Here is a 26,366-nt window from a genome sequence, read left to right on the forward strand (position 1 = left end):
GAAACTTGGCAGCTTTATAAACCAGTTAACACAGAAATAAATGAAAGTCCAAACAATAGGAATAAATCTGGAACAAATAAAATCATGAACTCACAAATGTTATGAATTGATTGTAAAGATAATAACATCTTACAAATTAATTCTGTCCCTATGGTTTATTCTAACGCATACTTTGCTTCTGAGAAGGTTCTGCATCTAAGAAAGCTATATGAAGTATACTCACAGGGCAGTACAAAGAGAAATAAGAAATATTTCTCACTTGAAATAATAAGACAGAAATTTGTCTTTGTATTTGGCTGGTTTTCCTCTGAATCATCTTGAACTTCTAGTCAGACAGCAAAGCTAAAATAAATTATGTCATCATGCTGCAGAATATTTCTTAACTGTGTAATTCTTTCCTTTGCAGAATGCAGGTACAGAACAGCTAGTGGTCTAATGTGTCAGCGTTTCCCTGGTGACCTTCAGCTTTTGTAGAATTTATGTTTTGACCAATAGGATTAAACTGTTTTTATAAATAAACAAAACTTTATGTGTATTTGGACTCCACACAACCCTGGTCAACTCCAAAAAAATATACTCTGCATCTGAGCAGAAACACAGAATGTATCAATGAGGTCATCTCTGAAACTTAATTATGAAGTAATCATTGCAACTTCTAATTTCAGGCTTAATTAGCTTTATGACATCCAACTTCCCTGAGCAGAGCTGGTGTGAATGTGATAGGAAGACTTTTGCCATGCAAACATCACCACTCCCTGGGCACCCACTTGGCCCCATAACTGCCTGCACGGCAGCAATACAGCTAGAAGGATTTTGGCGGGAAAGGCAGATGCCGAATCACCTCATGGCTCCAGGACCCCATGTACTGCCCCGAGGGGGCAGAAGCCAGAGGCCTCTCAAGCACCACATTAGCTGAGGCCCCAGCTTGAGGTAAAATCCTGTCCAAGATAGGTACCTTGGCGTGTTCACATCTATGAATGAGGCAGACAAATTAGATAAATGAAATTACGAATACATCACTTCTTCATTTAAACCTTTCCAATGTAAATGGTTTCTGTCTTTACATGGGAGCGTCAGGGCCCTCCTTGGAAACTCTAAACAAAATGGCTAGTAAAACTGTAGTGCTGCAGCACTGCCAGACTGCCACCTCCCGCGGCAGGGGTGGATCTGGCTGGGTTTACGTTGGCCATCTGTACCAAAATGGATGTAGGCTAAATGCAGTTTCAAGGCCAACAAGAGACAAGTGAAGTTTACTGTGTCTGCCAACTAGCAGCATTGGGATTTATGCAGAAATGGGGCTGAAAGTGCAAATAAGGCCAGCGACTAAACCTTTCCAGCAATTATGTTTAATAAGGTACTGTATGTTATTTACAGAAAACATACATCACACAATTCCTACACGTGAAATGCACACAAAATATAAAGACAAAAGCTGCACTTCATAACATGCTAAAGAAAATAAATAAAATGTAATTATTTTTGCACAATAGCTATTACATAAATAAATACTCTAGAACATAATGAATTAACATTTATTTACAGTCTATTGAAAGTGCAAAACAATTGGCTGAAAATTAAGATAGTTGTAAATGCTTAAGACCAGAAAATATGTGTTAACCAGCTAGAATTAATTATAGCTGAACTTGAAGGTTTTAATGTCCAGGAAACTGTTCTCTTGAAATCTGTTTGTGCATATTGTGCTCTTTTTGAACCAGTCTTTTGCTACCTTTATGCTATTGATTTTGACAATCTTAATAATTCATAATGGAATTTTGTAAAAACCTGATAGTTAAAAAAAGAAGTAAAATGTAAACACAGAGTAATCTATTTATCATTCACAATATTTTCAGTCCTGTCAGTTTTCTGAAATGGCCACACTGCTTGCAGTACTAGGCAGTATGAGTAAGATTAGAAATTTTTCTTAGTATCTGTTCTATTTCAAATGGAAATATTTTAAATTGTTCTCTGAATGGCATTGTACCTTGGACCTCTCTTGAAGTTACACTTTCATCAGATGCTTACGCACATCTTATACTGAGGTCAACAGTAGCCGGGCAAGCAAAACTGATAATCAGTGTTTGTCCTGACCTAAACAATAAATCATAAAATATAAATTTTTAGCTAGAGAGAAAAACACTGTCACCCTTAAAATTGTAAGAAGCCTTTTGTGCATTTTTCACTATTTCATCTTTTTTGCATTTTTTTTCTTTACTACACATTAAAATGAATTAAAATTACACAATATGGCCACCTTTAGAGCTACAGTGCATATATTCTTCCTCAGCCAAAGCTCTCTGACAGGCTGGTACATTGTACATTGCCTGAGACCTTAAGAATATGTTTTTGCTTATTTTCGCAGTGGCAGTGCAGTAGCGGAGAAAGTGAAGTTCTTAACAAGTGACCTTGACAGGATAAAAGATCATTTCTCATCATTGCCTCAAATGTTTATGCCCGACGCGGCTCTAGTCGGTGAGACATCTGTGATAAAGTTCTCTGGTTGTCAATCACATTTAATTGCCGCACATAGCTCCGAACATCCTGATGGTTCTTATTAGTTAGGGCTGCGTCAGGATCTGGTGAAAGAGAAATGATGTAGGATTGATACACTTAAACGAACAAATGCCTGAACAGAATGCATAACTCATTACAAGCTGTCACAGGAAACACCAGATCCTGGTGAGTTAAAAAGAAAATATTTAGAAATCTCTCTCTTTGAAACCTTTCCTTCATATCTGATAGTCTTTCTGGTTACTGCCCCCACAAATTAACTTTTCCTCCCAGATATCCTTGGCTACATTTGCTCAAATTGATGGCCCTTGGTTGCAGTTTTATACATCACCTTACCAGTCAATAGCTATAAAGTCTACAGCTAACTAGCATGATTTAAAGCTTGCTATCTGCTTTTGAACCAGCAGCGTTCACACTGGTACAAAAATATATAATTGATTTAAGCCTCCTTTCATGAAATATTTCTATCTCAGTATTAAATATTTGTATAACACTGTATTGCTTAGTGGCTTGCCCCATTCAAGACTAAGTTTACTACCTGTTCACAGTACTTAGTGTAACTGCCTTATATCTCCTCCCACAACAACTATGAAATACCACTGACTTCAGATTTGAGTATCTTCAGCCTCCAAGTGCACAGCCTACAATTTAATGAAATACATGATAGGTAACTTAAAAAATTTCTTCAAGTGAAAGACACTGAAGCATCTACTGAATAAATGCACACACACACAAAAAAAGAGGACTTAGACACAGTACATCTATCTACTGACATTTTGTTATATCACATATAGTGAAAATCCACTTCAATTTCTAAGTAACTTATATGTGGAGATCTCACTAGTGCTCAATACATTGAAATTAAAAGACGCATAGCCAGAAAAACCTTGTAGCTGGAGAAAAAGAACAGCTCCCTTAACTTGATATTCTAGAGTTAAGCCTTGACCCAGATGAAAAGAAAAATTAAAAAAAAAAAAAGAAGAAGTATTTTTTACACTATTTATTCTGTTCTTTGAGAAGGAGGAAGGCTGCTGTAAGGCAAAGTGAATGAAGCACTGGGGAATGCAGTGCCAGTGTGGACTGGGTCTCAGAGTGCACTGAGATGGGACGAGACCTGCGGAGCAAGCCTGTTTGATCACACCGTGCTGTCTACATACCTGGCCACACGTAAATTCTGATAATTATACTGACAAACAGGTTTTCAGTTCATCACCTTAGGCAGTTACATCACCTATAATGTCATGTTTCCGGCCTGGTTTCCTATAAAAACAGGGTTTGTGCAAGGAAGCATCTTGCATTTACCTGTGTGCTTCTGTCTGCTGGCCTCACTTCAACCACTGCTGAGCCCAGTGGCTAATTTCAACCTATACTAATTTGATGGCTGTGTAGAGACCTCACAGATACATAGCTCCTTCACATTCTTTGAATAGAGATGGAAGAGAAAGAGCTTATTAGAGCTTCCTGAAGGATGGTTCACCCAAGTGAAACACTGGAGGATCCAAACAGGGAAGATTCACTGGAAACCAGGCTTTTCAGTTCTGTTACACACAGAATTAGTTGCAATTACTGTAGCTACTGATGATAATGCTGACTGTGCAGATGTTGTAATACACTTACTGAAAGATTGGCTTCGGCAGAATTTCACCGTCCTGACAGTGTTGGCAATCATGCGCTGGAAAGAAAAGATGGGATGCAATCAGGGAACAAGCACTGTATTTCATCATCATTTAAACGAAGCACCTAACTGTGCCTGAGTGTGAAGACATATGCCAATAAAAGCAGTCATATGAATGAAAATATAATTTTAATGCTGATACCCTCATATGTAGGGTGTGATTTGCATTTACACAGGCTTTAAATGAGCATGAGTGTAATTTACATGCACTCAGAGAACCCTTTCCCTTGCTTGGATGCTATAAAAGGCCTTAACTAAAAATGAAAATCATCCCCTTCAATGTGCATTTCTTTGATACCATCTTCCCATATTAAAAAGTAAAAGGAATATCATATACAATGACTTGAAGTATGTAACACCTTTTCATTTTAAAACCGTCAGTTCCTAACAAGGGCATTTCTAGACCATAGTCACCAGTTACAGAGCTTTCATATTTCATATCAGTTTGAATTTGAAATGCAGCCCTCCTTGAAAATGACAGGAAAAACAAAAACAAAACAAACAAACAAAACAAACAAACAGGTGAAGGTCTATATTCACCAATTCCTTCTGGAAGCGTGCTCGATTCACATGTGAGAAGGACACAGTTAGGACTGTGGCCCTGTGGGCAAGTTTCATCAAACAGACCTGTTAGACCATGATAGCTTGTACATGTGTATCTAATCCAATATGACAAGCAGATCCATATTTGGTGGATACTCCTATTGGCAACTCACAAAAAAAGCAGAATTCACTTTTAATCGCTTTTGGCTGTGCTCACTCCTCCATAAATAAAACATCACTTCACTCACTCAGCTAAGAAAATAATATTCAATATATTTTATCTGATAAATCAGATTCTATTTTACAGTACTTTTTAGGAACAAGGGAAACCAAGTCATGAAGTGAAACATTTCAGATTTAGTTCTGGACTGCAAAATTTTAACTTGTTTGTGTGATTGACACCACCCAGGTAATAGACCCACTGGTGCCAAGAAGAATTAGCTGTTCTTCACAATACCAAATAAACTGAAACTTCATCACTAAAACTGAATTCCCTTAGCTAGACTGTTTGACTTATTCATTGCTTTAAGAATGATGGTTGTTTCAGTTTCTTTTGCTTAGGTTAAGTTTGCAGAGGAGGGAAAAGCTAAATCACAGCCTAATGTTTGTTTAAGTGCTTTAATATGGTCAAACAATTACAACACAATTACTTGTTTTAACACACCACACTCTCATCAGGCTGCTTCATACCTTCTTGAAATTTTGTGTGAGGTTCACAAGGTGGTTGTAAGTATTGACACAACAGAATGACATTTCTTACTAGCAAACAGTAAAACTGAGGGTACATGCCCTTCAAAATTCATACTCAATCATAATCTTATGTGAAAGTGATTAAATTAGATATTTATGCCATTCAAGGAATGGATAGCACCAATGTAAGACATTCCTTACAAACATACATGCTGAATAACCTTAAACATTGTCAAGTCCCAGAACGATCGTGGCTGCTGGTCAGCTTTAGAAATACTGCTGATACGCATACCGTGTTTTTGTGGATTATACATTGTATAATCAAATGAAATGTAGTCACTCTGAAAGTGATGTAAAAGTATTTTAATTCTAAAATGCAAATTTCCAAAAGATCACAGGAATTCAGATGAGTCTGCTTATATTTTTCCTAAAGTTATATGGATTAACATGTGGAAAATAAATAGATTTCACGTAAGAGTCATTTTTATACTATGTTAATTTTCATATCTCTTTATTATTAATAAACAGATTTTCTAAGGCACTTACATTGCAAACATTCTCATATGTGCTTAGCATTAAGCATGTGAATGAGGCCCCATTGACTTTGATGGAACCTCTTAAATACTCAAAGATAAGCACCCATTATAATATTGGATTGAGACAGAATGCACTGCATATTAGCATTGGTTCTTCAAGTCTAACCCAATCAAAATGACAATCAAAGCAACATGAACATGAAAACATGAATGTTTCATAACTCTGTAGATTCATATTTGTCTCTGACTGTTATGTGTTGCTGCTGTTTTGACTCACATAATTTCAGCAAATACTCCTCTAAAATAACTATTTCAAGGAAAGATCATGAAGTTGAATTGGACCAGCTAACCTGATGATGTGCCAAGAGTGTCTGACTTAAAGGGTAGCTTTCCTAAGAACACTTCATTTTTATGGAGACTGCTGGTGCTGCTTGATGTGTTTTCTAAACAGGCTGTCAATATACACCCTAATTTTTCATATCGGTAATTTTTTAGGTTTTAAAGCCTCATTTCACAATCATCTTTGAAGCTAGACTGTATGCTCAGTGTTTCATTAGTTTAGTATTAAGTTTCTTAAATGAAAAATTAAGATTTTGCAAACATGACTGTTCTGCTGAATCATTTTACTCTTTGTTTTCTTTATGTGGGAAATTTGTTCTTGAAAAAGCATAGCATTCAGAATAGGTATTGTAATGCTGTACTGGACTGAAGGACAAATGAGTGTAGTGAAGGTTTAAAAAAGTTCTCACTGTTTCCAAATTTCTCATTATATGGACTGTTCCAGGCAAGGAGAACAGAAGTGGCAATGAACTTGTCTGACTTCTGGTTAAGGGTTGAACAGCCTGTTTTTCTTCAGTTGACTGAAAGGCTTCATTTTAAGGAGTTACTTTGCCTATTCCTGAGGATAATCTTATTCAATCTGTGCATTCAGAAGTATGCTGGCAATGATGAAACACAAAGGAATAAGGAAGTGGGTGTTAATGCAGAATAAATGGAGAATCTTTGACCAGAAAAGAACATCACAACCCAGTGGGGAGATTCTGGAGCATTATGCATCCTTGAAGAGCTCCTTTCACATTACTTTTTGCAAGGGCTATTGTACTTTCTAGTATAAGTCCCAAAGAGTTCCTCTTCAGAAGGTGTGAATTGGATGGAATAACAGCACATGAAGCGAAAACGAATTTCCCTCCCTGAATCATGCAGATTAAGTTGGATTCTCTTCTTTTGATGCAAGAAAACTGGAAACATGTAGAGAAAATGGTCAAACAGAAGTTCAATTGCCAACTCCTTATTTCTTCTTATTTTATCCTCCTATTTCTTCAAATAGAGGATTACATCTAGTTAATACCTGAAAAAATTAACCTCTGTTTACTCACTGTGCTAAGACAGACCATTACGAAGAAGCCATACAAACCTAAATATGTATCTTTCTGAAATAGAACCGACTGCATAATATAACAAGCAACTGCAACTACTAGCATGCTATATATATACACAACAATACCCTTTCAAGTTTTACGCAGTCTGGAATGGTGGCAGCAGGCCAGCACATTATCTTCTAATCCATTCCAAGCTGAGGTTTTAAAATGTTATAAATATTCATATATGCCATAGAAAACTACTAAGGGCTTTAGTCACACACTTTTTGCATAATCTTTATGTTCCAAAAATGAAAGAATGTTTGCCCTTTTTTGCATAAGGATCAGAGTGTGAATTCCCTTTTGTTCATCTCCACAAAACCCGAAAACCAATACGCACAGATTCTCTAATCCTCATTTCACACCTGAAGGGTGAAGAGGTTTGACAAAAAGAAGAATCAGTGACCAGCATCATGGCACTGTCTTGTGCTGCCATGGCAGGTCAGCAGTTTCAGAGCTCATTTGTGACATCTGCTCCCTCTACAGGTGCCGCTTCTGAGACATGCTGCACGGTACAGCTATGTGGAGATGGTGCCACGGAAAGTGATCTTTGTTCAGGCTGTCTGATGATTTGAGAAATGACACTGGTAAGTTCCGAAGTAACTGCATATCTTTCTGTGAATTCAAAATTCATTAGTGGCAGTTTGAGTGCAAGATTACTCTGCTGAAGTAGAGAAAAAAGCGCAGTTTGCAGGTTGTCTTGTATGTGTAAAATCATACAGTTTACAGGAACTAATACAACTGACAGTTTTGGAGGTTCTCCTTCACCTGATGAGAGCTAAAAGTTAAATGTGTATTCCAGATCACAAACTGTGTTTGCTATTTACTGCCATCTTTTACCATTCTTTCACCTGCTTGCAGATCACAAAACGTTCTCAACCTGACAAACTACAAATGCAGTATTTTAAAAACTTCTGTTTATTCCTTGTTCCTCTATGACATCTGTGTTTTCAATTTTTAAAATATGGGTTTTCTAAAGCAATGTGCATAATTAATGGCTACTACCAATTCACTAGTGGAGAAAAGATGCAGGTAGTTTTTACCACACAAGGTCAAGGAATATACACCAACCTATAAGGCACATCTGAGCAACATCATGGTGGAAACAGCTTCTCTTTATCAGTTTGTTACAGTGAGATAAGTAAAAGAACTTCAATATTGCTCTAAAAGCATGTCTTGTTTGGTACTGAAGACAAAGCCTTTTAACCAAACACTTATACTGCTAATACCAGTAATTTAGTTTTCTGTCTACTTACTGACAAAAGCGTAACATGTTCCAGGCTGGATTTTAAGGCGAAATTCTAGTTTCCACCATTCCACACTCTCCCCCCTACCCTGCCTCCCTGCTTAATGCAATGAAGTGACATAGCAAAGTGCACAGGTAAATACAAAGAGCGTACATATTTCTGACACATTAAATATTGCTTGCCCACATCTTGTACAGAGTAAATGGGTCAGCCTACAAACTTCCCTGTTTACACATAGCTGTGGCTCTACCACACGTGATGTTCTCTTCCCTGGCTAGCTTTCCTTGCCCTCCTATTCCTCACAGCCTCCTCTGAATAAGAGGCATCCGTGGATGTCACTAGATCCAGGGAAAGGGAAGAAGGAGCAGGCAGTTACAAAGGTAGCAGCAGGTAAAACTCAGTAACGCTCTGTAGCATTACTAACACAGTTCTGCCACTACACCTCCGAAAAGACTTATTTATAGGAAAGTACAGCAGGAAAAAATTGACTTGGTTCCTTTCCTTTATAGCTTGACTTTTTTTTTTTTTAAAAAAAAAAAAAAAGGCTAATGCGGTGTAACATCAAACTGTGTGTTTTCCCCTTCTCTAAATCGCTTTGTCCAATTTGAAAAAAAAGCCCTGAGTTTTTAACTGAAATAAAGTTCCTACCAATCTTCTGTGAAAATACATGGCTGTGGAGAAGAGAAGGATCATGAAAGTGGCCTCTTATTCTGTCTCCTTCAGGGAAAAAGCTGTAGTGCAAGTTCCTACGTTATGACAAAAGCCTATTCACACAGAATTCCCCAGCAATGAAGAAACCACACATGCCCCAGCCACGAGGAAAGCTCTGAGCAGAGCTCAGGCAGCCATGATACACAAATGTTTAGGAAACCAGGCCTCACTGTTTCTGGCACTTAGAAAACTCCTGGCTCAGACACTGTCTGACAGCTCCTGCATGTTTCAAGATACATCACTTAATATAAATAATAACAGAAACATCAGGAAACATTAAAGATTTAAAGGACGCTGTTTCAGCTGAAGGGATGCCACTAGATCAAACTTCTACTTTTGGCTGCCAGTTACAGGAATAAAGTTGTCAGCAGCACATCAGCTGTCGGGATCAGAGCTCTGTGGTGAGAATGCAGACATGATGCCAGAGGCTGCTCTTGGTTTCATCACTGTGCTTACATGAGAGATGGAGGGACCCACCTCCTCTGGTGAAAAACAGCACCTCCAGTGGGAACTACCCAGATATTTTTATTCATAAACTTATGCAAGCATCAAAGTTAGGATCCACGGAAATCATTTTGCAAAGAATGAAGATGTTTTTAGATAGATCAGTAAAAGAAACTCCCCCAGAAATTTTTCTTCATCTGCTTGTAACAGAATGTCATGCAATAGAAAACAAGTGGCAGAAATAACAAGTGGCAGGACATGATTCCTGTGAGGAGATCTGGTTTCTGCTTTTCTCCTTAAAAGAGCGGAATAACATCACAGAGCTACCTTGAGTTCATACTTATGTAAAAGAGAGCACAATTTATCTGAGAGTTATCTGGCTGAGTGGTCTTGTCTTCACTAGTTAATATCTGGCAATTATGTGTGGATATGACAGTTGTAAGCCTTACACAAGTAGGCGGTAGTGACTGAGGTTTAACAGTAGGCTTTTCTTCTTTGCTTGACCTGATGACATATGCAAAAAGCTAAAAACTGCCGGGTCTACATTAGGACTTGAATGAGTTATGTGGGTGGAATCTGAATACATGTTGCTTTGAAGAACTATGGGTTGAGAGAAGCAGTAGAAACACCATAGAAACATGCAGAATAGCCAGTAAAGAGCATTAAAACCACAAAAGATATACTTGTAGTAAGGCCTGGAGAAAAAGCAGAAAGAGCTTTTAGGTAGAGAACTAAGGAAAGGTTTATAGTACTGAGCGAGGAAAACGTTCCCTATTCTCTTGTGTGGAGGAACATGAGATGTGATATTGATACTCTGAAAAATAAACAGCATCAAAAATACAACAATTGATCTCCACTTTCCCCTCCTAAATGAAATGGTCAAAGCTCAGATTACTTATCAAAAAAGGTGATACTCTATTTATTCAGTATACAATTTTATTTCAAACCTTAGGGTGCTACTAGTAAAACCATGCCTTGGAGATAATATATTTTTTAAGATAAGGGCATGTGCAGATTTGGGTGAAAAATGCAGACCTGCAGCAGTCCAGATATAAACCTGTTTAAGCTATTATAATTATCACTCTTGTCCTCAAGAGGTGTAAGTAGGCCAACTGAGGTGGAGAACAGGGAGTCAGTGACTTAGATGGCTACAGCAATTCAGCTGCCATCCCTCCTGGTTTGGAGGTGCTCCAGCTAAGCCTGAGATCTCTTTGTATTCCCCCAAATATTTATTATCTACACTATTATAACAAACTAGAACAGGCAGTGTAGGAAAAAGTCATTTCTTCCAGGTGGAAAACTCCAGCCTTAGGAATGAGATGGCAGCAGAGTCTGCATATGCGATTACATAATGTCATTACTGCAAAGTGAGGTCAGGCCCTTACTCAGACATTAACACTATCATTTACAAAAAAGTCTCAGCTAAGTAGAGTGGTATTTCCACCCTAGGACTCTCCTGGAACTAGACTAAAATCTTAAAAAAGAATTTGCTCAGTGATAATCACTCTTCTGTGAAGCTTTCTAAAGAGCTGAAAGTACTCCTGTTTTCCCCTCCACGTTATCAGAGCTCAGAAGGTAAGAAAAGTTCCTCTGTAGTGCAGTGGAAATAACTATGCAGTGGATCTGGTTACTGTAGTACTAAGAACAAGCAAATACAGATACCAGAATTGATATGGTCTAAGAACATGGCTGAATGAAGACACAGAAAGTCAAGGTTTAGCTTTGCAGTGCAGTTGCTAATAGCTTGGCATAGATAACTCTGGTTCTCAGATCTGTGTGTCATTAATCGCATTAATTAAGGACATGGTCTTAGCAGACAACAAAACTACTTCTCACTACCGAGAAACCTGAGTTTCAGTTGAGATTCCTTCCATCAGAAGTTGCCTGCTTGCAGTTTTTGACCATGGTGTTTGAAATGATGAGAGCTTAGGTGCAGGATTTAAAATAAATCAAATTTGAGCATAATCTAACCTTCTGTCACTTATCTCCCTTTCCAATATGAAAGCAACCAAGTCACAGAAGGCTCTTTATGCTTGTTAAAGGAAAGAGGAAAATAAGATGTTGTGCACGTTCTTTATAAAGCTCCTTTCACTCTCTGAGGAGCAATGCAGAACTGTCCCAGCCTGTGGCAGTTCAGTCCTGTTCGAAGGAACAGCAGTTAAAATCATAGTGTGGTCCCAAACTGGCTGTTAAGAACTGTCTAATGCTGCTTCCTATCACTGCTGCTGCCTCTCCTAGGAAACATTTTGGCTGTGCATGGCTCAGTGGGCAGTTTCTTTTCCACCTCTATGAGGTTTTCCAGAAACCCAGAGGACACAGGCTCTCTGCACAATGCAGACTATTTTTGCCAGCTCCTGGTGCTGTCTTCACTTTCTCTGGCCCTGGAAGTCATTGTTTAGAAGTTTTTCTTGAAAAGACGAACAGGGAGGCCTTTATATTTTTCATCCCGAAACCATAATTTTAAAAATGTGATACATACCATTTTTTCAAAGTTTACTAGATTGTCAGTGAGTGTCTTGTTTCCCTCATGAGTAAACGTCATGTCTGTATAGGAATAAAAGCCACATTAAAGCCCATAACTAAACCATGGCCATACAAAACAACAAAACATTTTATCTATGCCTTACAACAATCAAAGCAGCTATAAAAGTAAAACATTTAGGCTTTAATTTGAAGCATTTCTGAGACTAGTAAAATTGAGGTATAATATTCAGATGTACTAAAGCAGTTTTTCTTTACTCTGTGTCATGCTTTTTATAATGGAAAAAGATCATACCTCACACTGAGATTGATTTTTGCTTTTTCTTGATGCTTTTTACTCTTACTCTTCAAATATTTGACAAATAGCTTTCAAGTTAATAATTCTGGTAGCATCCAAGCTTACCTTTTATAAGAAGTGGCATGAAAGGAATTATTGGAGGGTCCAATTTAGCTACAGTTAGTCTGTAGGCCCTATGGTTTCTTGATGGATCCTTACGAAAAAAGAGAAATCAAATAATTATTAATAGATATTATTAAATGTATTAAGACACTGCATGCATTCATTTAAATGTCATGGCATTTATTAAAATCGTTATCTTCTCTTGTGGCTTTAAAAGTGCATCTGAAAGCTACAGATGCCTTTTATCATTTTCACATGCAGTTTACACAATGAAAATGCAGCTGCTAAACACAGTTTTCATAGCAAATAACAAGGTAAGATATGATTACAAAAAAATTGTTCATAAAAGGAACCACATATTTTACCCTCCATCCTTGCAGCTGCAGAGCCAGTATTCTGTAACACTAAAACGTATTGCCTGGAAAAATCCAGGTTGGAAAATATAATTTCCCATATGTACTATTGGAAAACGTGATAAAGCTTTGCTGAGTTTCCCAGATTAACTTTGAGTGGTACATAAGTTCTCTCAGAGTAGGTTCCTAAGAGTATAATTTATTAGTCATACATACTTGTTTTAGCAGCTCTAAAATGGGATCATAAACTTCTTAAAGTCAAACAAGGACATATAAAATGTTCTGAATCAAGGAATTCAAATCAGTTACTCAGAAACTGAATTAGCTCAGATTGTGCATAGAATAAGGGATCTATTACTATTCACCATTAAGCTTTCAAATTCTGCATAGATCTTCTTGAACTTGCTTGGAAGTTTCTGTTAATAAAAACAAAAATAGCAGACCTTAATTAAATCCAATTTGTGTGGTAATTTTACTGTAAATGCTAGTTCCTTCTACAACGCCCTAAGTCAGGAAAGCGCTCTTTTTGCCAGATATTTCTAACAATGTGCTAATCTAAAATACAACATGTCTCCTAGCAACCAGATTATAAATAGAGACGGGACCAGCCATGAAACCTGGATCCTGATTTAAACCCCAACTTGGATTTATTCCTACGGGATGCTTAGGTTTGGATTTTTGTTTGGTTTATGTTGAAATCACTAAATTCAGAATCTAAGTGAAAGTTCAAGTGAGTAGCTTCAGGACATTCCTCGTTATAGCCCATCTGAAAATATAATTTATACACAGCTTTCAAAGGGGTAGCTTAATTATTCATACCTATGATGAACTGCCCTTGCAACATCCAAGTCCATGCCTGGGCATTTCCAGGAGGTTTTCTGTTCACACTAATGTATCATCAACTGCTGCTCTAATTCTTGACATGCCCAGCAGCCTCTAGTGCTTTCTGGACTATAAATTAATGAATAGGTTTTCAGTCCACAATACCTACACAAGTAAATTATGGTCACTTGATTGTACAGCGAATGGGATGAAATGGGCATTACTAAATATTTTCATATTATGTTCATAATATCTTAATGTTATGTTAGACATATTAAATAGTATTACTAAAAGACTATAGCATGTGTTATAAATTAGTTTCAGAAATTAGACCAACTTTTTATGCACACTCATAAGATGTCAGCTTTCTAGTTTTAGTAAGAAGTTTCACTACATTTGCTGATTCAATCAGACTACTACTGGCAGTGGGTAATATTAAAAATTAATAGAGACTTTATAGAGCATAAATGATTTTTTGCAATACTTCCTACATTTGGAGTGTGTACCCTAGCAAGATATTTACACTGTGCCACAGCAAGGGCCTAATTTTTAATGATGTGTGTGAACAACTGTGTGCCTAGTTTGCATATGCATACAGATTAGGTATTTGTGAAATAAGTGGTATAATTGGACATTTGCACCTGCAAATATCTAATTTGTGCAAGCAACTAATGTAAATGCATGATAATATGGCAAAAAACAGGTCTTGATATGTTTGTTTTTAAGCATAATCTCTCTCTCTCTGTATATATATGGCTAAGAATCAAGTTGCAGAGGTTTTCCTGATAAATTGACTGCTCTACAGAACCAGTGTGTGACATTTCCCGAACTCAGGTCATACTCCACACTGACAAATGAACTGTGTACCCCCCAAGCTCAGACCCTGTGTCTATTTCAGATTGCTGAATGTAGTATATAATTCCAGTTGCCTCTTCTGTCATCATACTATGCCTGTACTGTCTGAGCTCTCCCAACTATTCCTCTCTGTAGCCACAAAAGAAAGGTCATTATTTTTAAAACTGATCTGCAAATCTTTGTTTTCAGTGCTGATTGCATAAATTACTTGCAACGTGTACTTCTGAAAATGGGGATGGTGACTTCTCAGATGTGTTTGTCTGAACTCCTAGTTCAGACCACTTTGTTAGGTGTTCAAATTTGGGCTGTGTTAGCATAATGCTAACTGTTTTGAATTTCTAATGAACAAAATACATGTGGATTCAAATCTGCAGATCTTTCATCAACCAGAATGTTCTCAGTAGTTACATGTGTTTACTACCTCAACCTGCTGGACACTGCAACCAGTCTGTATACTCGTACACAAAAGAGCAAAGCCACAGAAACAGGTGGAAGCTCTGAGAATGAAGACCAAATTGATAGTAACAAGGGGAATGCACGTCAGAGAGAAAAACAGAACCCGTGTGTTACTAGGGTAACAGAGTCCATATAGAGATCAGAAGATAATATGTATAAACAAAGGATGGATTTTAGAGAACAACATATTGAGTGATCTCAGCAAATGACCAGTAGTCAAAAAGAGGATGGGCTGATGTAAGAGGCTAACTCGCTCACCCTGTTGGGCAGTTTATCTCATTAATAAAGCTGGTAGTGTCACACTTGCTAACTGCTTATGAGAACTAAACACACCCATAGGTGTGTTTAGTTCCTTACTAATAAAAATTGTCATCCTTAGCTAAAGGCTTCTGCTCAGGAGCTGAATTTCTACATCTAATATTATCAGTAATAAAGGCCTAACTCATGTTTTTGCTAACTAAAAGCAGAAATTCCTGACAAACTTCTTAGAATTGGATGGTAGCTAAGACTTACCTCCCACGTTAATGAGAGACGGCTCACGGCAACATTACTCAGTCCCATAATAATAGCAAAAAAGGAATTCAGATTTTTGTATTCTTTACAGCTGAAACACAAAAATTTAAGTTGTATGTATCAGTCAGAGTGGAAGTACACAAGACAACCTAAAGAAGGCTGACCCCAGCCACGCAGCATAAATTTGACTGGAGTCTGGCAGCCCTGGCCAGCAGGACTGCAACACACAACTTCACCGATGTGTGAGTAATTCACCATGCTCTGGAGGCTCCTTCCCCCTCCCTCTTAAAATGACCTCCTGCTTCTACTTCACTGGGTGCCAGCTTCTGCAAGGTCATTAAAGGAATCTTTGAAGTTTCTCCCCACCCGGAAGCACAGTCCTGAATCTGGGCCCAACTCAGTCCCAGAGAATACGAGTGGAAGCAACTGGTTTACAACCCCACTCCCTGAAGAACCTGCTGACAGCTTCTGAACAGCTACTGAATGCTGGAAGCTGTCCCTAGAAGATCTTCATTGCAGTTTACAGGGGTACTGAGTCTTTTTAAAGAGAAGACCAGCTGTCTAGAGATGCCTGTGCGTCAGTGACATCTCGATGTGTATGATTTCTAAATAGTACTTGTGATTTCTGGAACTCTTTAGGATGCTTCAAACAACTGCCATTTGCTACCAGCATCATTAAAAGAGGTCCAGGGCAGTAGGAGCTCTAGGTCAGCCTTTATCCCTAATGCAAATGAGAATTTGTGTCACCAATTAGGAAAAACTGGAAAATGTAACTGAGTATTATGGCAGTTCCAATACACTTTATACAGGAGCAGACAAAATGGGGCTCTGACAGAAGCTGCCCATACAACTGCTCAGCTGTGACTGCATCGCGTGGCTCATTGACTCAATGGGGAGGGAAGAGAGAGAATAAAGCCTCATAAATCTGTCTTGCGAGGTTCCTGCAAATCACTTGCTCTTTTTCACAACTAATTTCCAAAATCTGTTTTCAGAACCTCAGTCTCTGCTTCTTTTGCTGTTTACCAAGAAAAATTCCACAAGATTCAAGCTACATTTCCCATATGTTGTTTTTTGTTTTTTGTTTTTTTATTCATTGCTTAATCTCTTAGCTCCTCTGAAGCATCTTCAGCTCCAGATAAAATTAGTACAATCATCACATGCTACGGTCCAGCTCCATAATTGCCACATCACCTTATTGTTATTCTGTTTTTTCTGTCCCTCTGTTTCACCAGACTCAATGTATTGAGGGGGTGAGTCCTTTAGATCTGGGCCTCACTTGTGTCTGCACTGTGTGAACACTGAGCATATGAAAAAATCATCTCTCCCCATCTGATGGTCTGCCTGTTGGAGACTGCTGCACCCTCAGATCTTCTGGCAGAGCTGCTCATACAAATTCTCCCACATCAGATTAGGGCCAGTGAGCAAGGTTAGCAAAGATAAGCTGAAATGCTAAAGCTACCCCAACTTATTCAGACTAGAGAAGGTCAGGGAGTGCCTTGTTAGTGGATCTGAGGGGAAATAAGGATGAAAAGCAACCAGGAAAGGCTGTCAATGATAACCTCTTCCCCAGCCACAACTAAATCTAGAAAGGAATATATGTCCACAGCTTGCGACATTGAGAATAAATTGTGGCATGGTAAAAATAATTAGCACACATCAGTGGTGCTCAAACATAGTAGGCAGCTGCAAATGCATCTGCAATATGTAATTTGAATCTATCTTTCATTTTAAAAAGGGTAAGTTTGCTAAATATTCTGTTAAGCAAGGCAATTTGACTAAGTCCCTGTTAAAATCAGTCTAGATATAAGGCTTTATAGACCAAATATTCAGTAAACTCTACAGAATCTACACTGAATAGCTCAGTTCCAAATAGAGGAACGCTGTAATGAGAAACAGTGCTGTGTGGCTCCACTGGCAGCGGTGTATATATTCTGCCTGCAAAATGTCAGGAAGTGAATTATTCAAAGTACCACGGTGTGTTTGGAGCAGATGTCCCTTGACCTCCCAGTAAGGTCTGTATTGGAACAAATTTCTCCTTAGTGTGAACGGTCAACACATATATAAACATGTGCTTTTGTCTCCAACACAAACATGGTTAAAATCTCTCTGTACTTACACGAGCATATTCATCTTGGTATTTTCTCTGCACACATGCACTCTCTTCAAAAATTTTTTGGAGGCTCCTCGGGCTTATAGCATACATTTGTGTATGAAAGAATGATTCTCAAAAACTAAGTGAAAGTGTCTGAGTGTAGTGATACACAGGAAGGTTTCTAAATAGCCTGTGGGTATAACTGCAAAGCGGAAATATATACAGTGTTTGTGGGTATCCATAAAGGTATGCACAAGTACTTCCTAGAAGGTCTTTAATATTATGCAATTAATATGGGAAGAACTCACTACAGGAAATGTAGTTCGCTTCTGCCCTTTGTTTCCAAATTTGATCCTACAATGGCTGGAGGACAGAGGTGAACCTGGTAACCTCCACATCCTTTCCCAGCAAATGCAAAGGCAAAAACAGCTCCTGGAACTGAAAGCACACGTGCACAGCACTTGGAGCCAGCACTTGGCCTTGTGCTTGCCGACAAAGACAGGCCACACACATCACAGGGTGCACTGGGTGGCAGATACAAAGTGATGTGCCTCCTGCAATGCTGTCTGAGCCCACGTCATAGAACTGAAACAGGGTTCTCAGTAACAGCTATCTTTGAAAATTGGTACGTGCAAGGCATCTTGTTACCACCAGTCATGCGAGATTAATCGTGCAGCACCGAGCTGTGCCGAACACTTTTATAATCAGTCTGGTACTTCTAGGTAGGGTAAAGTTCTCATTAGGTCTCAAGGATCTTCATAAGCAAAACTTCCCCACGGATCTTGCTTTGAGGCCTGGGCTCCCGTCTTTTGATCCAATTCCTCGGCTTTTTCTCCCCTCCAACTTGGGTGCGCGGTGTTTGTGTTACCGCATGCTATAGCACCTGTTACCATGGCAGCACTGCACCGAGGGCAGGAGCCTGGCAAAACTTCCCAGCGCCTTTCCAGACGCTGCAATTAAACCTGCCTGCTCGCTTTGTACTTAGGAAAATCTTGTGCTTTGGCTTTCTCTGCATTTAGGAGACAAAGAGGACTCGGCAGAGCAGACCGCTTTTAGCTGTTTATTTTTAGCATTGTAGTGATACCAGAAACATGGAAGTAAACAGGAGGTTGTCAAGCTGTTGTAAATAGCATAGGGCTAAACCCATGACACAGAGGAACCCACTGACTAGGGCGGCTTATTAAGGAAATATTTAACTGTAATTTTTAAGATACTTGATTTCAAGTGTTTATGGAAATTACTACTGTATCTTAATTTACCACATTTCAACATTTTCCCATTTCATGCCTCTGAGCCCAGAGCAGCCCCCGACTCGTCTGTGAGCGGGTGCCAGTGCCCTCTCCTGGACACAGCCCGCCAGGGCCGCCGCCGGCTTCCCGATTTTGCTCTGAAGGGTGAGATAATGGAATATGTGGCAAACGTATTTTTAGACGCTAAAGAGGTAAATTCTGTCCTCTGTTCTGAACAGAAACTCGATCCTGCGTGCTATATCTTGAAAATCGCCAGCTCTCTCCAACGGGAGGGCCCGAAGCCGTTCCCAGAAGGAAGTCGGTGCTCGCAGCACAGGGCCTTCCCAGAGCTCATGCATAGTTTCGGTGTGAGCACTGATTTCAGCTATGTGGAATTATGAACCGAGAGGAGGGAGACATCATAGCTGTGCTGGAATCTCTTCCTTCACACAATTACATTTAACAATGCAAAACAAATGTTAAAATTCATGGTTTAACTGTAAGAACTGCTTTGTTCTGTAAGCCCCTTAGAGACCTCTATTCACAACACCCAAAGTCTTAGACAAACACTAAAAAAGGCAACTCCTCACTATACCCCTCAGTGAACTGTTGGTTTAGACAACGAGTGACAGGTAAGGAATGTAATACACCATGAACTGAAAAGGAAGCGAGAAGGTAACTGCTATAAAAAAACCTGCAGCTATGCAGGGCAGGGGCATGCTCCTGCTCCCACTGATGCATCCATCCCTCAAATCCTGGTTCTTGACTTCAGTGGCAAGCAGCCAAGGTCTAAATCTTTAACAGGAAGACTCCAAAGAGCTTCGGTTCTAATATGAATAAAAGAATAGTGCAATAATTTCCTGCTATCCAACCTCAGACCCAACAGTTACTAAGAGAAAAAGGACACTGATATTGTTGCATTTTAAACTAAAAGTATTAGAACATTACCAGACGCAGACTGAAGGCAACACAAGCCTTATCACCTCTGTACTACATCTCTGTCATTCTCCCACTCAGCTTTCACACTCAGAACCACTCTCAGAATAGTTTTCCTGAAGAGCACCAGAAACACTTCTGTTTCTGTAAAATTTTAGGATCATTTCTTTGTCATTATATATTAATTCATATATTAGTTTTTGCTAATGTGTGTAAGGATATATGAAGGATTTGCCTAAAGAGCTGAAATATATTTGCTCACAAACTTGATATGAAAATATAGCCCTAAGAGCTCAAAGATTTTTAGGAATCAAGGACAAATGAAGAGTTGGACAGGAAAAAAGAAAAATATATAGTAACAAGCTTCTATACTGCATTATAAGGAAATGGACAGAACTACTGAACAGAGAACATTTTAACCTCTAATGTGCACCTTCCTGAAAACAAAAAAGGAAGATAACAATTTTACTATATTGAACTTAATTTCCAGCTCACAGATGATTGTATACTTACTGGGCTGCTATCTTAATATACTTCTTTAATAGCTGCACACGCTTGCTGAGTTGAGAGCAAAGACAAATCTCAGTGACCACCCAGAACTGAATTTCATTAAATCTTCTTAAAAACAAGTCCAGATTTGCTGTGGTCTTTTTAAAATTGTGCCTTCCAAAAGTGTGATAGATCAGTTCCAGCTAGGAAAAAGAAAACAGTAGTTTTTTGTTTGTTTGTTTGTTTAAGAAATCTTGTATTTTGGACAGTGGAAAAAAGCTAATAATGACCAGGTAAATATTGTCTACTTCCTACACTAGCCTGAAATTTGCTCTGCAGTTTGCATTTACTGTTGTACAGATGACAAGAATTTAGGTTGCAAATCCAATTGTCAATAGCTGAGACATACTAAAAGCCTAACTGTAGATTATGCATAAATAGCTCAATATCTTGAGCGAAACATACTAAAGTAATTCAATAAACAGCACATGTTTGGGAGAAGTTTTATAAGCAAGATGAAAAAATAAAATTAGAGGAAGAACACCTCATACTTTCAAAACTTGTAGGTGGCTTTATTGTAGTATTTTTGAAAATCAAGATCAGATAAAGTTTTGTAAATAATGAATATACCTACAATATACAACTACACATTGTCTAACATAATCTGTTGAATACATATATCTTCATACCTCATGCACGCAGTTGAAGAGCTCCCAGTCATAAATGGTCATCTGATGAGCTAAGTCTTTGGAACTCATCAGTTCAAACGTTCCTACTGTACCAGTAGATGGTCCCTCTTGTTCTGGTAATGGCGCCTACAAATAGAAAAATATTTCAGAAATGCTAAATTACATGATTGGTGCTTTTCTTCCATAATGTTCCTTTTTTTCCCCAAGCCTGCTTCTTATACTAAAAGTGAAATTTGCTTTTAGCCATAGGCTGGCATTAGGAAGTGAGCCTAAATCAGAATCCACTATGCACAGGATGCTCAGGGAAATTCTGAAAGCTCTTCAGAGGCACTGTAAGGAAATAAAACAGACTGTTCTCAGTATGTTATTTTTAGCATTGTCCTAAAATTTGAAGCCAGAAATAAACACTTTGATATGTGTTGTGTTCCCTAAAGTATGCCTATTTGTTTAGAAGCATAGGTCTGTTCAAAAAGCTTTTGTTATTGATTTCCTTTCACATATACCAGTAACTAGGTCACAAAGCAAAAGCCAAATACTTTTGAAGATTACTGATTGTAATGAAGAGAATTATTACATCTGCTGCTTTTCAGAAATCGGCAGCAATAGCAAGATCTTCTGTTCATTTAGGAAATATGCCTTATACTTTCTCTTTGTCACTACCAGGATGCACTATCGGCCATTTGTGACTGTGAAACTCCTAGCTATGCTAATGAAAATTATATACACACAGTCTTATGAGAAAGAATCCTTTATACCATTCAAGTATAAAATATTTTTGAAAGACATTTCCATCCCACACAATAAAAGAGATCTACAGTGTTGCACACAAGTAGATCTTATAATAAAGAGATTTAAAACATGGCCTGAGATCAAGCCATATTTGAAGTAATCTGTTGTGTATATATTACAGTCAAAGTGTTTGAACCAGTCTGGACTAAATACTAACAAACAATCCTCTTGCAAATTCAAATGCACTCTGAAATACCCTTTGGGAAAACATCAGTAAAGCTTCTCATGAACCCACATTTTAATTGTTATGTTTCCAGGAGAGGGCAGTAGAGTTCACTCACAAGTTTCTTTCTTTATTTCTCATAGGGTCTTTGTTAGATAATTACAGAGAAAGGAATTGTCAACAGGCTCCTTTCTGAGTAGCAACTGAGTAGAGTCTGCAAGATTAACAGACCATATTTACATACTGCAACATCAAAAATGAGCTTATTAAATGAATCCCATTTTATAAAAGAATGTTCTATTACCTGTAGAAAAAGGACTGACTGCATTAATACATCAAGCCACTTTCTCAATAATACACAGTATGTAGTAGCTTTATTTTTGTTTGAGTTCTTGCTTTGCACTCTCAGGAAAACTTGTATTTCAAATATCACTATAATACAAACATTAAAAATGATTAAACCACAGGCATTATTACCTTCAAAGCTCCATCTACAATTTTTAAAATAGTGTATTTAAGCACCATATTATAAAAAAAATAATCATGACAGCCATCAATCTTATAACAGCCTGCAGATCCCTCTGACCTGGGGTTTGCACAAACAAAAAATTCCTTCCGTTAAGACAGAGTATGAATGAAAAGTACACCAGTTTTGTGTAGAAAATCCTAATTTGTGGAAATCTGTGGAAAAAGACTTGTTCACAGACTGAAAGAGGGCTTTTTTCCCCTATTTGGAGACAAACACAACATAGCTGTTACCATAACAAACACATATTTTCCAAGGCTAGGAAAGAAGTACTTAGATGTAAACTCATTGCATATTTGCAAATTTGTCTGACCCAGAACAATTTTCACATGGGAATTTCCAAGTGTAATGAGAATAAATGTATCCACATGCACAACAGCCAGGAACTGGAATGTGAAAGGATTAAACTGGGAGGGAGGTAAGGTTGTAACATTTTTCAATGTTATTTATATCTCTTTGAAAAAATGCATTTGATAAGGAGATGTGTTCTGCTATGCAGTGCTGAGAACCTCTTAAAAGGTGCTGAGTGTTCTTCCCTAATTCCTACAGAAGTCAGTCCAGTTGACAAAAACTAGCACATAGCAGCCCTGTATCTCAGAGATCCCTGTAGCTTTTGGAGTACTTGACCCAAGGTAGATAGACAGCACAAGGGACCAGACACAGAAAGTCATGACAATTTTCTGCTAAGGGTATGTCCACGCAGATGATGGAAAGCCATATAAAAAGTACTCAACATAGTTGTACTAATGCAACCCCACTTTAGAGTAGCATGCCCCATAAGGGTATCTATTTGGCAGGATTACTTAAGCTGAAGGGAGCACCAGAATTTAATAAACTGAACAAGAGGTATCTCTGCATGGAACTACAGTAGGCTGTTTGCGAATTCCCTAGTTATTAAACTGAAAGCAGCAGCAAAGAACAGATTTTACCATATCTATAAAAGAAATCAGGCATACGTACTAAGTGGCTTGTTAAAAGCATACAGGAGGCTGAAACAAGGCTAGGAGTAACAGAGTTCATGCTGACATGACTTGGCAATGACATTTGTTTTTAATGAAATAAAAGGAACAAAAAGTACAGTCAAATCAAACTCTATAAAAGCAGACCCCATGGAGATTGTTAGAATTACTGTATAAACTGTAAGTACTTACGAGCAATTTTACTTAAGAAAAAACAGACTTTCTAGCAGGAATATTTTTTGTGATTCTAGTTGGAATTATCTGAGATTTTGACATAGTATTTTGTGGGGCTCAGAAATAAAAGATTTTAAGTAATTTACTGTTGGAATCAAGTCTCCATAATGCTGTAATTGGTAACATCTATCTTCTATAATATATCCTTGTGGCCATGAGGAGATAATTCTGTAATCAGGATTTACTGCATGTCTTAGTGATAATATTCAGTTCTTCCTACATGCTCAGTGCAACACAGAGAATACTGGGATCAAGTTCTGTCATGTAGATCAGATGGATTTCTGCTCTAGCTCAGGAAATGACATTAGCCTGTTTTAATTTCAAGGCTTGTCCCATAGCACTGTTACAAACCCTTTGTTGTGAATATTTCCACTAGTTTTTACCTAAAGCATAGATAATGCAAAAAATACCAAGCATTCAAATTAACTGAAGAGGTGAGCTTTATGAGGCCTGCATACATACATACCAGTGAATCGAACTGATCACGTGGGCAAGCAAACAGCCGTCCATTAACACTGAGAGTTGTAAACACTGAAACATCATGAGGCTTGAGCACCACTTTTTCTGTAAACATGAAACAGAGGACTGCTTGTTAAATGTATGTAGAATTTACAGGACTGACCCCAATAGCTGTGTAGATCAGTGTTACAGGAATAAATTTTGCACAGTAAACCAATGTCCAGGATACAAAACAGATGACAACAAGATCCTCTTGGTTGAAGAAATGTGACAACAAGCTCAGCCCAAGCCAGTCTCCTACAAAACTGGCATACAGAACTGGAATCCCAACCCCTCGAACCACACAGGCAGGTGAAAAAGCCTGCACTGCCATCTCTAGGAACTACCCACAAAAGTTTCACCATAATTAGGGACTCTAGTCATTCTTCTCTGAGCTTTAAGAACGTGGAGAGCTGTTCTTACCAGAAATTTCCTTGAAAGACAACTGCATGGGAAAGTGATCAAATTGTAGCAACTGTATTCAAATCTCATGACAACAGTTCTAAAAGAGTGTCACATCACAGGTAAAGTAAAGATAATAAAGTAACTTACAAAAATCTCTATCAGGGGGAGAAAGATTTCGCTGTCAGCAAATCTGACAATACCAAAATGCTGCAACTGCAAAAAGTAGAGCTGCCTGGTGTCAGTTCTCAGAAAGCAACCACTTTTGGCAGGCATCACCGCTTGCAAAAATGCCTCCCAACAGAGCTCTCATTAGCTGTGTGTGTCCCATACTCAACCAAAGCACTTCAGCAACACTAATTCTTCAGCAGAATCCACCTTGCAGTCACTCTCCCATTTCCACAGCCTATAGTGGGGGATTGACTCCTGACCCTTTGCCAAAACTGCCTCAGTGGGCTTGGTACTAAGATGTTCAGTAGTGGTTTACATGGACAGAGCTGTCAGAATGGTAATAAACACTACAGGAATATTAGCACTTCATAGTTTTCTGACATCACTGATTCATACATCTAACTAGACATCATCCATGCTTACCTCGTATTCCCGTTGTTAAAAAGCTTGAATGTCCTACAGTGAAGGGAACTTGGGGTAGCTCTACTCTGTAACATGCAGATACACGAGCATCTCCATTTTCCCTGTATGCCATGTGAGCTCCAGTCTGTGCCTGAACTGGGGAAAGGACTTGCCTCTAAGCTGGCTTGTACTAGCTGAACATGTGCATGGATATAAAAGCCAAGACTGAATTCATCTTGCTTTTGAATTCCACCTGACCTGCTGCTTCACTGTGAGAAATACTTCAGATGATGCAAATACAGTACCTCCTCCTGAACTCATCTTTACTATGATGAGGCCTTCTCCAGAACCCAGCTTATCTGCTACTGCGCTGATCACTTCCTTCACAGATGAAGACACTGGTACACGGATTGTGGTATAAGTTTGGTCTATGCAGTACACTTTAAAAAGAACTGGGAAAAAAAAAAAAGAAAAAAAAAAAAAAGATTGTGCTATGTATGCCACATGTAACAACCACAGAGATGTTATTGTACAAACTATTTTCTCTTCAATAACCATTGTTCACAAGTGAAAGAAATAAAGCAACAATAAGTCATTATTACTGTTTTGGTAACTCCCCCTTCCTCAGGTGTTCTACAATTTCTAGTATAGAAATCTTTGACTTCTCAGAGCTTTTAGTAAACCATGAAGTACTAGTGTTTTAGTGTTATACTGTTTATGGATGACAATTTCATCTGGCACTTTGTCATGTCCCAGACGTCATAGTATTTTAAATAAACAATTGTTTCCAAGAGTCAGGAAAGCTGGCTGCAAACTCTCTTATTACAGGAAAATACTTTTTATATTACAAAATAAATTTTAAAATAAAGTTCTGGTTACAATCAGAACTTCAATCAAAGTGTGTTGCACCCATTTTTTTTTACACGCAAGTATATAATTGCTGACTCAAGATTGTTGCAGTGAAATGTCCTAACCTGAGAGCATAGTACACATTAGCTCCCAGACTAATACATGAACTCAAGTCTCCGTCTGCCTAGAAATCAATATGATAGTACATTAGTGTGCAAAAAGCAAGGCAGCTCACAGTGGCATGAATTTAAGACAGAAGAAGTTAGCAAAATACCCCTTTGGCTCA

General features: G+C 38.2%; 1 protein-coding gene across 3 annotated transcripts in view; it reads right to left on the reverse strand.

Annotated features, from left to right (window-relative positions):
• Positions 1 to 1,330: 1,330 nt before the first annotated feature.
• The window catches only part of RAPGEF4 (Rap guanine nucleotide exchange factor 4), a 153,419-nt gene continuing 128,383 nt past the window's right edge, over positions 1,331 to 26,366 (reverse strand). For all 3 annotated transcript variants that reach the window (XM_032190242.1, XM_032190244.1, XM_032190245.1), the window contains 10 exons: positions 25,537 to 25,683; positions 24,225 to 24,322; positions 21,088 to 21,213; positions 20,423 to 20,601; positions 15,653 to 15,743; positions 13,372 to 13,422; positions 12,657 to 12,744; positions 12,252 to 12,316; positions 4,126 to 4,180; positions 1,331 to 2,573 (listed from right to left, as the gene is read on the reverse strand). In XM_032190242.1, coding sequence (XP_032046133.1) covers positions 2,446 to 2,573; positions 4,126 to 4,180; positions 12,252 to 12,316; positions 12,657 to 12,744; positions 13,372 to 13,422; positions 15,653 to 15,743; positions 20,423 to 20,601; positions 21,088 to 21,213; positions 24,225 to 24,322; positions 25,537 to 25,683 — 1,028 coding nt within the window. In that variant the 3' untranslated portion in view covers positions 1,331 to 2,445. The remainder of the gene's footprint in view (positions 2,574 to 4,125; positions 4,181 to 12,251; positions 12,317 to 12,656; positions 12,745 to 13,371; positions 13,423 to 15,652; positions 15,744 to 20,422; positions 20,602 to 21,087; positions 21,214 to 24,224; positions 24,323 to 25,536; positions 25,684 to 26,366) is intronic.

The sequence above is a fragment of the Aythya fuligula genome, chromosome 6 (genome assembly GCF_009819795.1).
Source record: "Aythya fuligula isolate bAytFul2 chromosome 6, bAytFul2.pri, whole genome shotgun sequence".
Taxonomy (NCBI): Eukaryota; Metazoa; Chordata; class Aves; order Anseriformes; family Anatidae; genus Aythya; species Aythya fuligula.